Source organism: Procambarus clarkii, chromosome 5 (genome assembly GCF_040958095.1).
Source record: "Procambarus clarkii isolate CNS0578487 chromosome 5, FALCON_Pclarkii_2.0, whole genome shotgun sequence".
Taxonomy (NCBI): Eukaryota; Metazoa; Arthropoda; class Malacostraca; order Decapoda; family Cambaridae; genus Procambarus; species Procambarus clarkii.
The window spans coordinates 38,121,145-38,136,876 of NC_091154.1; the positions used below are offsets into that span (position 1 = coordinate 38,121,145).

Sequence of the window (15,732 nt, forward strand, 5' to 3'; positions counted from 1 at the left end):
ATATATATATATATATATATATATATATATATATATATATATATATATATATATATATATCCAGTAGTGAAGGGTGATCGTCCACAACAACAGCGAGACAACGTTAGCGCCTCAAAGTGGGAGAATGTTACCGGCCGCGTCGCACAAAGTTATTACTTAGATCTGGAATATAATTGAACCAATAATATAAGTCCAATTATATTAATTCCAATATATTCCAATATATATTAAGAATATATTATGGGTGTGAATATAATAATATATTCCAATCCAATATTGGATTGGAATATATTATTATATTCCAATCCAATAATTCGTTTTTATTGGACTTATATAATTAGTTCATTTATTATACACTTATATAATAAGTATTAAATTGGAATTATTATATAATGGGACTAATTTTCAGGTTTTTCTTACGAGTAGAAATTGACTTCTTCATAATGTTTGTTGATGATGCAAGATATCTTTTCTTTACTCGAATAGTAAATATATCGAATAGCTTACCGAATGTCACAATTCAGAGCAATACCTTGTTTATGTTTATAGATGGATTTGTCATCTATAAACATATACTTATATATGGCCTCGAAAGGCCATATAAGGGCTCAGGTTGGCCCAGGGCCAGGGGGGTCACAAATGGACCGTATGTACTCATGTCATGAAAACTAATATAAAAAGTAGCGACGTATACTAAGAGGAAAGATAGTAGTATATGCATAAGCATAATTATATGTATATATGACAAAACCCCACAGTCGATTACTAGGCAGAGAACGCAGCCCAGAACTGGAGCTAGAGTCTAGCGAGAACACACAATCACACACAGGTCAGCCACACATTACAGCCAGGAGTCTCATCATGCAAGATCAGCCCTCAGGCGGACTTTTAACCCCATGGTCAGCTTCACATGGTCACCAGCTTCACCGTAATAAAAAAGACTCACCGAGGTATGCCACATATGGCACGAATACGCTCGGTCCGGACGGCCCACTGCCTCGAAATACAAGTTTCGAGCCGCTTCGACTATTAGGCCTATAGGCCTATATCATTGGACACCAGGCCTCTATCAGCCGCCTTGATCCTTAATAGTTAAATTACTAGCATGGTGGGATTGCCACGTGATTGAAGGTGAAAGAACAAGTTTATTTCCTTACATCTATGGATCGTCTTTTTCAGGCTTTCATCCATGATCTCTCGTTCTGCTGTTCCACATTCGGTATCCTTCGTTGTGGTTATGGAGGGGTTATATGGTTGTGATGTAGTTATGTTGTGATGGTAATGGGGTAATGCTGTGGTAATGACGTGGTTGTAGGTTCGGAGAAGTCATTGAGTAATGAGGAGATCCACGTTTGAGAGGCATCAAGGCGAGGTTCATCTGTGATCAGCAACAAGGAGGACTAAAAGGACGCCCAGGACGGCATGTGGGCGAGAACTGCCTCCGACATCAAAGTAGATTTACCAGAGGTAATTAGCATTGCAGCCGAGCTGTGGTTGGTTAAAGGGGGCAAGGGGGACGGATGTGTGTGGATGGTAAGACAGCTACGCTTATGTATTGCAGAGCTGGAAACACAGAGAACCTGGTTGAGGACCCGACTGGTCCGATGGACGTAAGTATGAACCGCATAGTGGATAGAGGAGGATAGATAGTGTGGCGATCCGAGGAGATTAACATTGGAGGAGAGGGAAGAGGAGAGTTGCTGGGATGGAACAGTCAGGTATTCTCTGAACAGGTCGTTCTTGGGTAGTGTTTTGTTGATGTGTGTACTCTGGGCAAGTAGCTGTAATGGAACATGTTGCAGCTGGGAGTAATCTGATAAGCTTCTTTAGTGAGGAAGATGCATGGGGTACTCTTGGAAGGATATGCTTGGAATAGCATACAGAAGCCAACGTAGGCTCTGGAGCTGGTGTCAGGACACCGTGATGGCGCCAGAAACACCAGTCTGGACCCTTGAGGAACAAGATCACGGAATGACTGGGGTAAGTGTTTGTCACCACTACCAGATGACACAGCTTCGATCCCGCCGAGACAAGAGAAGAGCCAAGGAATCACAATAAACCACAGGCGATGTCTGCTACTAGAGGTAATGGCGGACATTCCACAGAACCTGATGAAGACTTGAACCAAGAAATGGACACAAATAACACACATCTCGTTGGGGGTCTACGTACGCCAAGTATGTAGTTGGTATTGATGCCGACACTAACCGTTGTTATAAATTATTACAAGAGTTCCCCCTTAGGAGACCTTTGGCATGTATACGTGATAGAAGAACAGTATACCTGAGTATACCTTCCTGGTGTCACAGCTATTGTGCAGCCAGCAAGTTAGCATAAGTAAACATATTCGCTGAGGAGGGGAGTTGGGTTATGACCCAAGTGAACATGGGATTAAAATAATTAGGACATCGTTCAAATTAACAGGACTAATTTTGAAGTTAGCTCATTTATTATGCACCCTCATACCCCTCCTGAGAGCGGCAATGGAAAAGATCACCCAGGCACATAATGAGCTCAGGAACTGAACCCCATAATTTGTTTAGCTAATCAAGTTACAAGCCCAGCATATGCGGGGGGGAAGAGAAAGTTGAATGTCGCACGATATTGAGCAGAATGCCCCCTTGTATCAAGGGTGCAAGTCGTCACGCTGGGGCCCCTAGTGATGAGCCATCAGGCTCATGTCTATATGATTTTAAAGCCCAAATAAACAAGGTCCGCGAGACGTAGCGCGAAACGCAGCCAAAATGAAACATCGCGGTACGCTTTGACCTGCGGTAATGGCGGAGTGTCAGGCCGCTGCAGGCGTGCAGGAGTGACACATGACACATTGTGTGACACACACACGCGTGGCACATAGTAGCAGACGGAGCCTGCCATATTGGTGGGTGGGGAGGGAGAAAACCATCCATATGGCGAATAATCTTTCCGCGTAAAATACTCACCATTTGACTGGCCAGGATATTCGAGAGGGTAATTAGACCTCCGGAGAGCAAGGATTAATTAGATCCACCGGGGGGGACAATCCCCTCAGGACGCGGTCACAATTGCAGCCAAAAATAGTATTTTGTCAGACGTGTCCTAGTAAGCAAGGTTCCCAGCCTCCCATTACATACTCTTGGGTTAGTTATCTCGTTCTTATTTCTTGGTGTATATATATGCGCTGGGCGCTTAGTTTGGTCCTGTACTATATTCTGGACTAAGGTATACTTGATGGTTAGTCTGGACTAAGGTATACTTGATGGTTGGTCTGGACTAAGGTATACTTGATGGTTGGTCTGGACTAAGGTATACTTGATGGTTGGTCTGGACTAAGGTATACTTGATGGTTGGTCTGGACTAAGGTATACTTGATGGTTGGTCTGGACTAAGGTATACTTGATGGTTGGTCTGGACTAAGGTATACTTGATGGTTGGTCTGGACTAAGGTATACTTGATGGTTGGTCTGGACTAAAGTATACTTGATGGTTGGTCTGGACTAAGGTATACTTGATGGTTGGTCTGGACTAAGGTATACTTGATGGTTGATCTGGACTAAGGTATACTTGTAAACTCCTGCTGTGCCTTTAATAACTCTCCAGAGGTTCATTTAAATATTACAAAAATGATATAGTTGAATGATTAAGTTGATGTTTTGAATAATCGGTCGTAATCGATCTTTTTGGATTAGATGAGGTTGCTAAGTTAGTTTTTTTTTTAATAAATAAATAAATTATATATATATATATATATATATATATATATATATATATATATATATATATATATATATATATATATATATATATATATATATATATATATATATAAGGGTGACGGTCACCCTCCTATATATATATAGGAGGGTGACCGTCACCCTCCCCCCCCCCTTTTGTCTGATACGGATAAGATTGCCTGCCATCTGTCACTACTGATGCTACTAGGTACAACATATATATATATATATATATATATATATATATATATATATATATATATATATATATATATATATATATATATATATATATATATATATATATATATCATTAGTGATGAGTTAAATGTACCTATCAATGCAAACGAAAACAAGAATCTTTATTATATAATACTGAATTAACTACAAATACAAGATAATAATTATATTTATATTAATAGCAATATTGATTTAATAAAAAAACACCAGTGTTCAAAAATGTATATCTTATCAGAAACACAGTGAGTGCTTCCCCCTTATCACTATGAGCTCAGTGGAACTGATGGCAGACAATCTTATCCGTATTAGACAAAAGAGGGGGGGAGGGTGATGGTCACTCAGAGTAACACAAGGGTGTGACGGTCACTCAGAGTAACACAAGGGGCGGTGTCGGTCACTCACAGTAACACAAGGGGGTGACGGTCACTCACAGTAACACAAGGGGGTGACGGTCACTCAGAGTAACTCAAGGGCGTGACGATCACAAGCAACTCACATATAACCCAAAAGTCTAAACTTAATGTCGTTCAATATTTCCATTAATGATAATTCTCCTTCATAATTCCAATAATCTAAACGCTCATATATCTAATATTGTCAGGAAAGATTAGTATTTGCTCAAGAAAGGTCAACCTTGATCAGAATGCCTCTCTGAGGACTTGGCTGTCATGGTTGCCAGAAGAGTCCCCAACGCTTTCTTGTATGACTTACTGCAAGTGTGATTTACTAAGTCTAGTAAAATATATTTATAAGCACATACGTTACATATCCAAACACCTGAATCACATTAAAAAAACAATGGCAAAACAGAGCCAAAAATTATATCCTCTAACGACTGATTTGATATGTTTTCAAGAAATACTGAAGGAAACAATTGAGTGAACTGAAACATATAAGATTTATATATTTAATGAGCTTTACATATGCATATTACATAAATTATGAGCTTTACATAAATACCCAATAGTTGTGAAATGCAGACAAGCAAATGTTAAATACATTTAAGTATCATGCTAAATTGTATTCTAAACGATGATTCAGTAATTCTACAAATATAATGATGATGGATGTTTGGCTGGCGGGGCAGATGACACATGGCCAAGCAGTGCTTGTTCAGTCACACGGGGTGATTGAACAAAGGGGGGTACACGTGCACCTCTGTGAGGGTGGCAGCTGTGGCAAGCCTGTCCTCTTGGTTGGGAAGGAGCAGTGTGTATAAACCCACGTACTCAAGGTAATGTACTTGTGCGCGCCAGTACTGTCTCCACACACACACACACACACACACACACACACACACACACACACACACACACACACACACACACACACACACACACACACTCACACACACACACACACACACACACACACTCACACACACACACACACACACACTCACACACATAACAACACAGTACTCTGTGTTATTATGAGTGTGTGTGTGTGCTCACCTAGTTGTACTCAACTAGTTGTGTTTGCGAGGGTTGAGCTGTGTGTGTATGTGTGTGTGTATTAGAGAGAAATATATATAGTAGACATAATAGAGGAAAATAAATTGATTAGTATGGCGGGATCAAAGACCTAATAACTCGGTTCTGCAGAAACAAATAGTAAGTAGGCGATGAGTCACAATAACGTGGCTGAAGAATGTAAAATCGACTTGAGAATGGTCCAGGACGGACCGAAACGTCGTCGTCCCTTCAACTTCTAGTGTGTGGTCTGCTCAACAAATAGTAAGTACACACACACACACACACACACACACACACACACACACACACACACACACACACACACACACACACACACACACACACACACACACACACAGTGGAAGAAGTTAGGCGTAGAAGTTGTTGAGCTAATTCGATTCAGAGTTTTATATGTAAACATGATAAAAACATGAACAATGATTTATTGCATTAATCTAAGAATGTTTCGAAGGAGTCTGGCTCGAACCTGCAAGCACATCTAGGTGAGTACACCCACAAAAAACCTGTCTCTTGGAAAAAAAAACTCCAAAAGGGCATCATCAGCGGCAAGTGCCAGGTTGACCAACATAAGAGCTGCCTTAAAAAAAATTGTGTAGAGAATCAGAATTTTGTGTATCACATGTGTTAGACAAATCACATGTGTTAGACAAATCACATGTGTTAGACAAATCACATGTGTTAGACAAATCACATGTGTTAGACAAATCACATGTGTTAGACAAATCACATGTGTTAGACAAATCACATGTGTTAGACAAATCACATGTGTTAGACAAATCACATGTGTTAGACAAATCACATGTGTTAGACAAATCACATGTGTTAGACAAATCACATGTGTTAGACAAATCACATGTGTTAGACAAATCCTAATGTATGCAGCACCAGCGTGGAAGGGAATTATCAGGAGACAGCGTCTAGCCACCACGCACTTGGAAGGGTTCAGGATAAGAATTTAGGATTGGACAGAGGGGGGGGGGGAGGATTGGTTTCCACCCACTTGGACGGTCTGGGGGTTGAACGCCGACCTGCATGAAACGAGAACGTCGCTCTACCGTCCACCCCAAGTGCTTGGGCACCATTCCATTCCTCCATGCACTTCAGCGTGGAGTGCATGTCAAGTCAAACGCAGAACGAAGCTAGAAAAATTCAGAAGTATGCCACTAGACTAGTACCAGAACTGAAAGAGGAGAGTTACGAGGAAAGGCTATAGGAATTTAGCTTCATATCGCTAAAAGACAGAATAATTAATGGAAACATGATTACCACATACAAAAATTATCAGGGGAATTAATAGGATAGAGAAAGCCAGACACTTTAACTTGGGTGGAACTCGAACACGGGGACACAGATGAATACTGGGTACCTAAATGAGCCAAAGATACATTAAAAATAATTTTGTCAGTGTCAAAATAGCTTACAAATGCATTGCACTAGAGAGTGGAGGGTGGAGCCAGACTCTATACACAGTTTCAAATCTAGTAATGAAAGAGCCCAATAGGCTTACGAACCTTTACACCAGTTGAATGACAGTTGAGAAGCGGAATCAAACAGTCAAAGCTCGGTTCCCCACAATTATAATTAGGATAATATATACATAAAACAGCTGAAAATACCATAACCAAAATTTTACGTTTACGGAGGTTTTCAACAATACTCGTCCCAGTATTACGATGGAAGGGTGTGTGAAGAAATGCTGAGAGAACTAGACCTAACGTCGAAAGCCGAAAGCAGCAGCAGGAGTAAACCTGATAGACACAAAACACTTGGAATGGCTTTGATACGACGGAAGGAAGGAATTATCAAGAGAAGCACCAAGCCATTGCGACTATATTTCACTTGGAAGGGATCAGGATATGGATTTGGGATGGGACGGGGGGAAAGGAATGGTGCCCAACCACTTTGACACGACGGAAAAAGACGCATATTGTGTGCGTCTTCTATGTAGACGCACACAATATGCGTCTAATATATATATATATATATATATGGATTCGAACCCATGCCGCCCAGGATCACCCCTAAACGTACACAGTACCGTGACCCCCGCACCAGTGACGATCATTGGTGCGATATATATATATATATATATATATATATATATATATATATATATATATATATATATATATATATATATATATATATATATATATATATATATATATTTATATATGATATATATATATCTCTCTTTGAAATGATATATATCATTTCATTTTTTTAATGTAACAAGACAGAGGTAACCTTAACTAGTGAACTCTAACAGACAAAGTCAGCGGGTTCACTAACTGCTTATCAGTTGGGATGAATGAACCAATAGCAAGAGCTGCAGGTGGGAGGGTCTCACGCCCCTCACTGCTGCTATATAAACCCCCCGAAACACTCACACCTCACATCACTCACACTTGAAAGGTAAGTGTGCCTCACGGGTCTGGCACTTAGGACAATAATAATAAAAATAATAATGCTACTAATCTAATGAGCACTTAACTATTTCTTGACCTAACAATGGTTAAATGGTTATAGATATTGACATGGTTATTCGGCAAGAAGAGCCATAATAGACTTGAGGCCATTTAAAATTAAGACGTGTTAAATAAGACGTGTAAAATAAGACGTGTTAAATAAGACGTGTAAATTAAGACGTGTAAATTAAGACGTTTAGACTAAAACGTACTAAACCGGACAAACTAATTTAGAATTGTTAAACTGCTTTCATAGTGCTTCTCTGTGTTTGGGATAAAGAGTTAGTTTAGTGGACTGCTAATAATTTGGAAAGATGGTTAAAATTATCACATTTGTTGAATTATATATATATATATATATATATATATATATATATATATATATATATATATATATATATATATATATATATATATATATATATATATATATATAAACTCAAAATTCCCGTGCCAAGGTTATGCATTTCTAAGCTGTAGAAAATGTGAATTGAGAATGTGAGAGACTTAACCTTTTTGCGTTGGTGTTCTCTCAAGATGAAGGTGGCAGTGTTATTTGTGTGTGGCCTGACTCTGGTCTCAGCCACCGGCACGCTCTCCCCATGGAGTTTATTTAAGGTAAGAACTCTCTCTCTCTCTCTCTCTCTCTCTCTCTCTCTCTCTCTCTCTCTCTCTCTCTCTCTCTCTCTCTCACACACACACAAACACACACACTTGAGCAAAACTTGAATGTTCCAAAGTATATATATATCACTTTAACTCTATGACCCTCTCAGAGGATTCGAACCCAGGCCGTCAGGGATCTTCCCACCAACAGAAGTGGTATTCCGATCACTCGTTGGTGCAGCAGAGCACCAGTGCCGTTGATTGGAAGACCCGTGGTGGCCGGCGTTCGAATCCTCTGATGGATAATATAGTTAAAGTGATATATGTGCTTGGGGACATTCAAACTTTGCTCAAGAGTGTGTGTGTGTGTATGTGTGTGTGTGTATGTGTGTGTGTGTGTGTGTGTGTGTGTGTGTGTGTGTGTGTGTGTGTGTGTGTGTGTGTGTGTGTGTGTGTATGTGTTTACTAGTTGTGTTTTTACGGGGGTTGAGCTTTGCTCTTTCGGCCCGCCTCTCAACTGTCAATCAACTGTTTACTAACTACTTTTTTTTTCCCACACCACACACACACACACACACACCCCAGGAAGCAGCCCGTGACAGCTGACTAACTCCCAGGTACCTATTTACTGCTAGGTAACAGGGGCACTTAGGGTGAAAGAAACTTTGCCCATTTGTTTCTGCCTCGTGCGGGAATCGAACCCGCGCCACAGAATTACGAGTCCTGCGCGCTATCCACCAGGCTACGAGGCCCCAGTATGTGTGTGTGTGTGTGTGCGTGTGTGTGTGTGTGTGTGTGTGTGTGTGTGTGTGTGTGTGTGTGTGTGTGTGTGTGTGTGTGTGTGTGTGTGCGTGTGTGTGTGTGTGTGTGTGTGTGTGTGTGTGCGTGTGTGTGTGTGTGTGTGTGTGTGTGTGTGTGTGTGTGGTTTTTATGCAGAGATGCCGAATAAACCGAATTAATTATATTATTATTTAAATTGTTTCATTAAAATAAACTCATTAAGTTAAAACATTAAAGTTAAACATGTTGAAAACATATTTATTGTTGATTTTTTTTAACAATGTTAAAAGCAACATAAAGTTAAACATTAAAAGTAGTTATTAAAATTAACAAAAAATATCACATATGCTTTGATAATTAATCATAATATAATTTCCAGATTTCAAAAATAAGTCAAATAATAATTCCAAATATTTAACTTATATATAAAAGAGTATTATTTTCATTACAATTTATCAATATGTTAATTCATCAATTTATCAATAATCTAATAATTATCATCGAGATGTCTGGTAAACCTAGAATAACATTTAGAGCTTAATATAATATTTTACCTCTGAATACACACACATTTTACCCATTTTTTATGTTTTAACTTTTGCGAGGCAGAGAGAGACATTATTTTCCCTGGAGGAGGTATAGCACTCTCCAGTGGGAGGTATAGCACTCTCCAGTGGGAGGTATAGCACTCTCCAGTGGGAGGTATAGCACTCTCCAGTGGGAGGTATAGCACTCTCCAGTGGGAGGTATAGCACTCTCCAGTGGGAGGTATAGCACTCTCCAGTGGGAGGTATAGCACTCTCCAGTGGGAGGTATAGCACTCTCCAGTGGGAGGTATAGCACTCTCCAGTGGGAGGTATAGCACTCTCCAGTGGGAGGTATAGCACTCTCCAGTGGGAGGTATAGCACTCTCCTGTGGGAGGTATATTACTCCCCCTGCAGGAGGGTACAACACATATATCATTACCCTGAATGTTCTACACAAGTTGTGTCTCGGACAGGCTAAGTACGGCAAGAAGTACCAGGACTTGAGCGAGGAAGCGTTCCGGAAGAGCGTCTTCGACGACAACCAGCAGTTTATCGACGACTTCAATGAAAAGTTTGCGAACGGCGAAGTGTCCTTCAGCGTCAGAATGAACCAGTTTGGAGACATGGTCAGTTTGGGCGGCCATTTCTTCCCAGTTCTCTACTTCTGTTGATATCAAAATCAATCATTATTTAAGATCTGATTTGCGGCAGGCAGGCAGACAGGCTCGATATCCTTGGAGCAGAAGTTAATAGTATGGGTTTTGACAGACGCTCGAGGAGTTCAACGCGGTGATGAAGGGCTACAACGGGGCGCAAGAGCGTTCCTCCGTGGCGCAACACGTCTCTCGAGACGAGGGTGTTCCTCAGGCGACCGACGTGGACTGGCGACAGAAAGGCGCCGTCACCCAAGTCAAGAACCAGGAACAATGCGGCTCCTGCTGGGCATTTTCTGCGGTAAGTGGTTAAGCCTGGTAGTGTTGTGGCCTGTTCTTGCTGCAGGGAGAGTCTGGCTGCTTCAGGGAGGCGTGTTCCTGATGCAAGGGGCGTGTCTCTGATGCAAGGGGCGTGTTCCTGATGCAAGAGGCGTGTCTCTGATGCAAGAGGCGTGTCTCTGATGCAAGAGGCGTGTCTCTGATGCAAGAGGCGTGTTCCTGATGCAAGAGGCGTGTTCCTGATGCAAGGGGCGTGTTCCTGATGCAAGGAGCGTGTCTCTGATGCAAGAGGCGTGTCTCTGATGCAAGAGGCGTGTTCCTGATGCAAGAGGCGTGTTCCTGATGCAAGGGGCGTGTTCCTGATGCAAGGGGCGTGTCTCTGATGCAAGAGGCGTGTTCCTGATGCAAGGGGCGTGTCTCTGATGCAAGAGGCGTGTTCCTGATGCAAGGGGCGTGTTCCTGATGCAAGGAGCGTGTCTCTGATGCAAGAGGCGTGTCTCTGATGCAAGAGGCGTGTTCCTGATGCAAGAGGCGTGTTCCTGATGCAAGGGGCGTGTTCCTGATGCAAGGGGCGTGTCTCTGATGCAAGAGGCGTGTTCCTGATGCAAGGGGCGTGTCTCTGATGCAAGAGGCGTGTTCCTGATGCAAGGGGCGTGTTCCTGATGCAAGAGGCGTGTTCCTGATGCAAGGGGCGTGTTCCTGATGCAAGGGGCGTGTCTCTGATGCAAGGGGCGTGTTCCTGATGCAAGAGGCGTGTTCCTGATGCAAGCGGCGTGTTCCTGATGCAAGGGGCGTGTTCCTGATGCAAGAGGCGTGTTCCTGATGCAAGGGGCGTGTTCCTGATGCAAGGGGCGTGTCTCTGATGCAAGGGGCGTGTCTCTGATGCAAGGGGCGTGTCTCTGATGCAAGGGGCGTGTTCCTGATGCAAGGGGCGTGTCTCTGATGCAAGAGGCGTGTCTCTGATGCAAGAGGCGTGTTCCTGATGCAAGAGGCGTGTTCCTGATGCAAGGGGCGTGTTCCTGATGCAAGGGGCGTGTTCCTGATGCAAGGGGCGTGTCTCTGATGCAAGGGGCGTGTCTCTGATGCAAGGGGCGTGTCTCTGATGCAAGGGGCGTGTCTCTGATGCAAGGGGCGTGTTCCTGATGCAAGAGGCGTGTTCTTGATGCAGGGAGAGTCTGGCTGCTTCAGGGAGGCGTGTTCCTGATGCAAGGGACTTGAGTGTCTCTGATGCAAAGGGCTTGAATGTCCCTGTTGCAGGAGGAGCATTCCTTTTATCTCTAGTATACAATATTGACCTTTATTTGTATAAAATTGTAAAATCAAAGGCCTTTTTCAGTTATGTACCGTAGTTCAGTAAAGTACCGCAATCCCATGTCGTCTGGTAAAGTACCAGACGACATGGTACTCTGGTAAAGTACCACTACCACTCAATTCCTCCTCTTAAACGAGGTACATGTATATGTACTATCTCCACACATGCAGCTTACTCGCAATCCAACTTCCTCATGTATCTAATCACCTGTTCCGTAAACATGTCAGATAACATATGGTTCTTCACTGTTCTCACGCTATGCCATTCAACCATGTTCACAATAGCGGCTATTTAATCACATTCAGCCTTTTGATCTTCTAAGCATTCTCTTTTACCTACTTCTGACTTGATCTTTACCATTTAATACTCTTCCATTCTTAACTGTAATATTCCTCTGTTACGCTTCATTTATGACAAAAGTTTCTTTTAATATTTCTTTTATTATTTAATTCCAGTTTTTTTGTAATTTTTCTTTCTCCTATTAGCTAAAAGAAACTTCCCCTTCTTATCAACATCTTTTCTCATCACCTCATTCATCTAAGTCGTTCATTTCATTCTGTTACCATTTTGTACAGCTCACAATTGGAATAATATAAACACTCTCAATAGGTATTATAATTTACTATAATAATAATGAGATTATTAACTCGGCACATGAGTTCAAACCCTCATCAAGGCTCCTGTGGATTTGTTCTTTGATATCACGTTAATGAAATTGTTGTTGTCGATGCCATAGACTGGAGTACGATCCCCGATAATTTAATTAAGTGGCTATGAGCACCGGTCCTCTCACCGTCCACATATCCCAGCTCCTTGTGTTTATATCCTAGCTCCTTGTCCTCATATCCCAGTTCCTTGTCCTCATATCACAGCTCCTTGTCCTCATATCCCAGCTCCTTGTCCTCATATCCTAGCTCCTTGTCCTCATATCCCAGCTCCTTGTCCGCATATCCCAGCTCCTTGTCCTCATATCCTAGCTCCTTGTCCTCATATCCCAGCTCCTTTTCCTCATATCCTAGCTCCTTGTCCTCATATCCCAGCTCCTTGTCCTCAAATCCCAGCTCCTTGTCCTCATATCCCAGCTCCTTGTCCTCATATCCCAGCTCCTTGTCCTCATATCCCAGCTCCTTGTCCGCATATCCCAGCTCCTTGTCCTCATATCCTAGCTCCTTGTCCTCATATCCCAGCTCCTTGTCCTCATATCCTAGCTCCTTGTCCTCATATCCCAGCTCCTTGTCCTCATATCCCAGCTCCTTGTCCTCATATCCCAGCTCCTTGTCCGCATATCCCAGCTCCTTGTCCTCATATCCTAGCTCCTTGTCCTCATATCCCAGCTCCTTGTCCTCATATCCTAGCTCCTTGTCCTCATATCCCAGCTCCTTGTCCTCATATCCCAGCTCCTTGTCCTCATATCCCAGCTCCTTGTCCGCATATCCCAGCTCCTTGTCCTCATATCCCAGCTCCTTGTCCTCATATCCCTTCAAAGTGCTAATTTGTCGTACTGGCGTACTTAGCCCCTAAACCTGATACATAACTTACAGACTGGTTCCCTGGAAGGCCAGCACTTCCTGAAGACCGGAACGCTGGTCAGTCTCTCGGAACAGAACCTTGTCGATTGCTCGGGTGACTTTGGCAACTTCGGATGCGGAGGTGGTCTAATGGATAACGCTTTCGACTACATCAAGAAGAACGAGGGCGTCGACACCGAGGCGTCGTACCCATACGAAGCTAAGGTAAGTCTCCCAGAATCTCACTAAACTGACCTGCTGTTATTTGGGGGGGAAGGGGGAGGGGCTGGCTGTGTTTAGTGGTTAGGAAGACAGGAAGACTGTGTGTATACATGAAAGTATTCGTTGCTTGCAGGACGGAGTTTGCCGCTTCAGCAAGGACAACATCGGGGCCACATGCACTGGGTATGTGGACATCCAGGAGGGCAACGAGACCAATCTCATGACAGCAGTGAGAGACGTGGGTCCCGTCTCCGTGGGTATTGATGCCTCACATCAAACCTTCCAGTTCTACGACAAAGGTCAGTGAATTACCCTGTCACAGACAGTTACATTTATACATACAGTCACAACCAATTTCCTCAACAATATATCACGGTATCGCTTTATAATTGGACACTATTTGTATTTTGCCTTTGACTACTTGACTCTTAATAAAAAAAATTAATTAAAAGAATTTTGAAGCGAAATTTTATACCCCCCTAACAATCATGCATGAATATTACGTGACGTCTAATTTTCAAGAGTGTTTAACATTTATTTTACAACACATATGCTAAGGTAACATTTGATATTTACAAGCTCGTATCATGAGAGATATTAACAGGTTTGCTTGTATGCCGCAGCTGTCAACACTTTGTTTTTCCAAACATATTTACGGTGCTTGCATCAGCACAATAGCCAATTGATCTGTTTGTGGCATTAATATATTACTTAATATATTTGCAACAAAGTACAATGAGTTAATTGTTACAATTACTGCTTAAAAACAGCACAATCTCGAAAAGACATACGAATTAGTTTGTATCAGCTCAAATTCAAAACCTCCCTTCATTAATGGTTGGACATTTATAATTTAATTATTTTGCCCCCCAAAAAATCAGCATCTTAGTTACATAAGAAAAGTCATAATAATATAATAACACGCAGTCAGTATAATTATATACTGTTTAATATATATTTTAAAGCTTTATTTGTCTGTGGTTTATAACAAGCATTATAGCTGTGGCTGCAGTTAACATATAAACACTGTATAACTTGCAGTTCGAGCTGCGAGACCTATACAGGTGAAACATATGAGTAAATTAAAATGAAATCTGCATTCCACAGGCGTATACTTCGAGCCTGACTGCTCAGAAAGAGTGTTGGACCACGGGGTGCTGGCCGTGGGCTACGGCTCTCAGGACTCCTTGGACTTCTGGCTGGTCAAGAACTCGTGGGGCACTGACTGGGGCACGGCTGGCTACATCAACATGGCCCGCAACAAGGACAATAACTGTGGCATTGCCACTGCCGCCTCCTACCCACTGGTCTAGACCCGACGCCTCCTATCCGCTGGTCTAGACCCGACGCCTCCTACCTGCTGGTCTAGACCCGACGCCTCCTACCCGCTGGTCTAGACCCGACGCCTCCTACCTGCTGGTCTAGACCCGACGCCTTCTACCCACTGGTGTAGACCCGACGCCTCCTATCCGATGGTCTAGGCCCGACGCCTTCTACCCGCTGGTCTAGACCCGACGCCTCCTACCCGCTGGACGCCTCCTACCCGCTGGTCTAGACCCGACGTCTTGTAGAGCACCGAGATGACTGGTAGGTGGAAGAACCCGCTCCTGTTGGAACTCGCCTATCAAGACCGCTGTGCTGGGTAACTCTTGCATGTTTGTCTTTCAATGTATCACATATATCTTCCTGGTTCTTTTTACGAGTAATAAAGAGTGTTTCTTATTTTCTTTTGGGTCTTCATATAATCCTGAAGCTTATTTATAAATGTGTTAAGAAGTGCACGGGTGAAACCTATGAGTTGACCTCCGGTGAAAAAGGTGGCGTTTGAGAGGCAACCGACTCAAGGTAGAATCTCTGGCAAGGCTGAGATACGCCAGCTGCCTCGGGAAGCTGCCTCTTCCAGAGGGATTTCGGAGTAGAATGTCGC

At 42.7% G+C, this 15,732-nt stretch overlaps 1 protein-coding gene across 1 annotated transcript; it reads left to right on the forward strand.

Moving 5' to 3' along the window:
- Nucleotides 1-7,766: 7,766 nt before the first annotated feature.
- LOC123763633 (digestive cysteine proteinase 2-like) lies at nt 7,767-15,532 on the forward strand. Its single transcript, XM_045750879.2, has 7 exons — nt 7,767-7,864; nt 8,455-8,535; nt 10,305-10,457; nt 10,600-10,785; nt 13,617-13,808; nt 13,939-14,104; nt 14,913-15,532. Exons 2-7 carry the CDS (start codon nt 8,455-8,457, stop codon nt 15,116-15,118), a joined length of 984 nt encoding a protein of 327 aa, XP_045606835.2. The 5' UTR covers nt 7,767-7,864; the 3' UTR covers nt 15,119-15,532.
- Nucleotides 15,533-15,732: the final 200 nt, after the last annotated feature.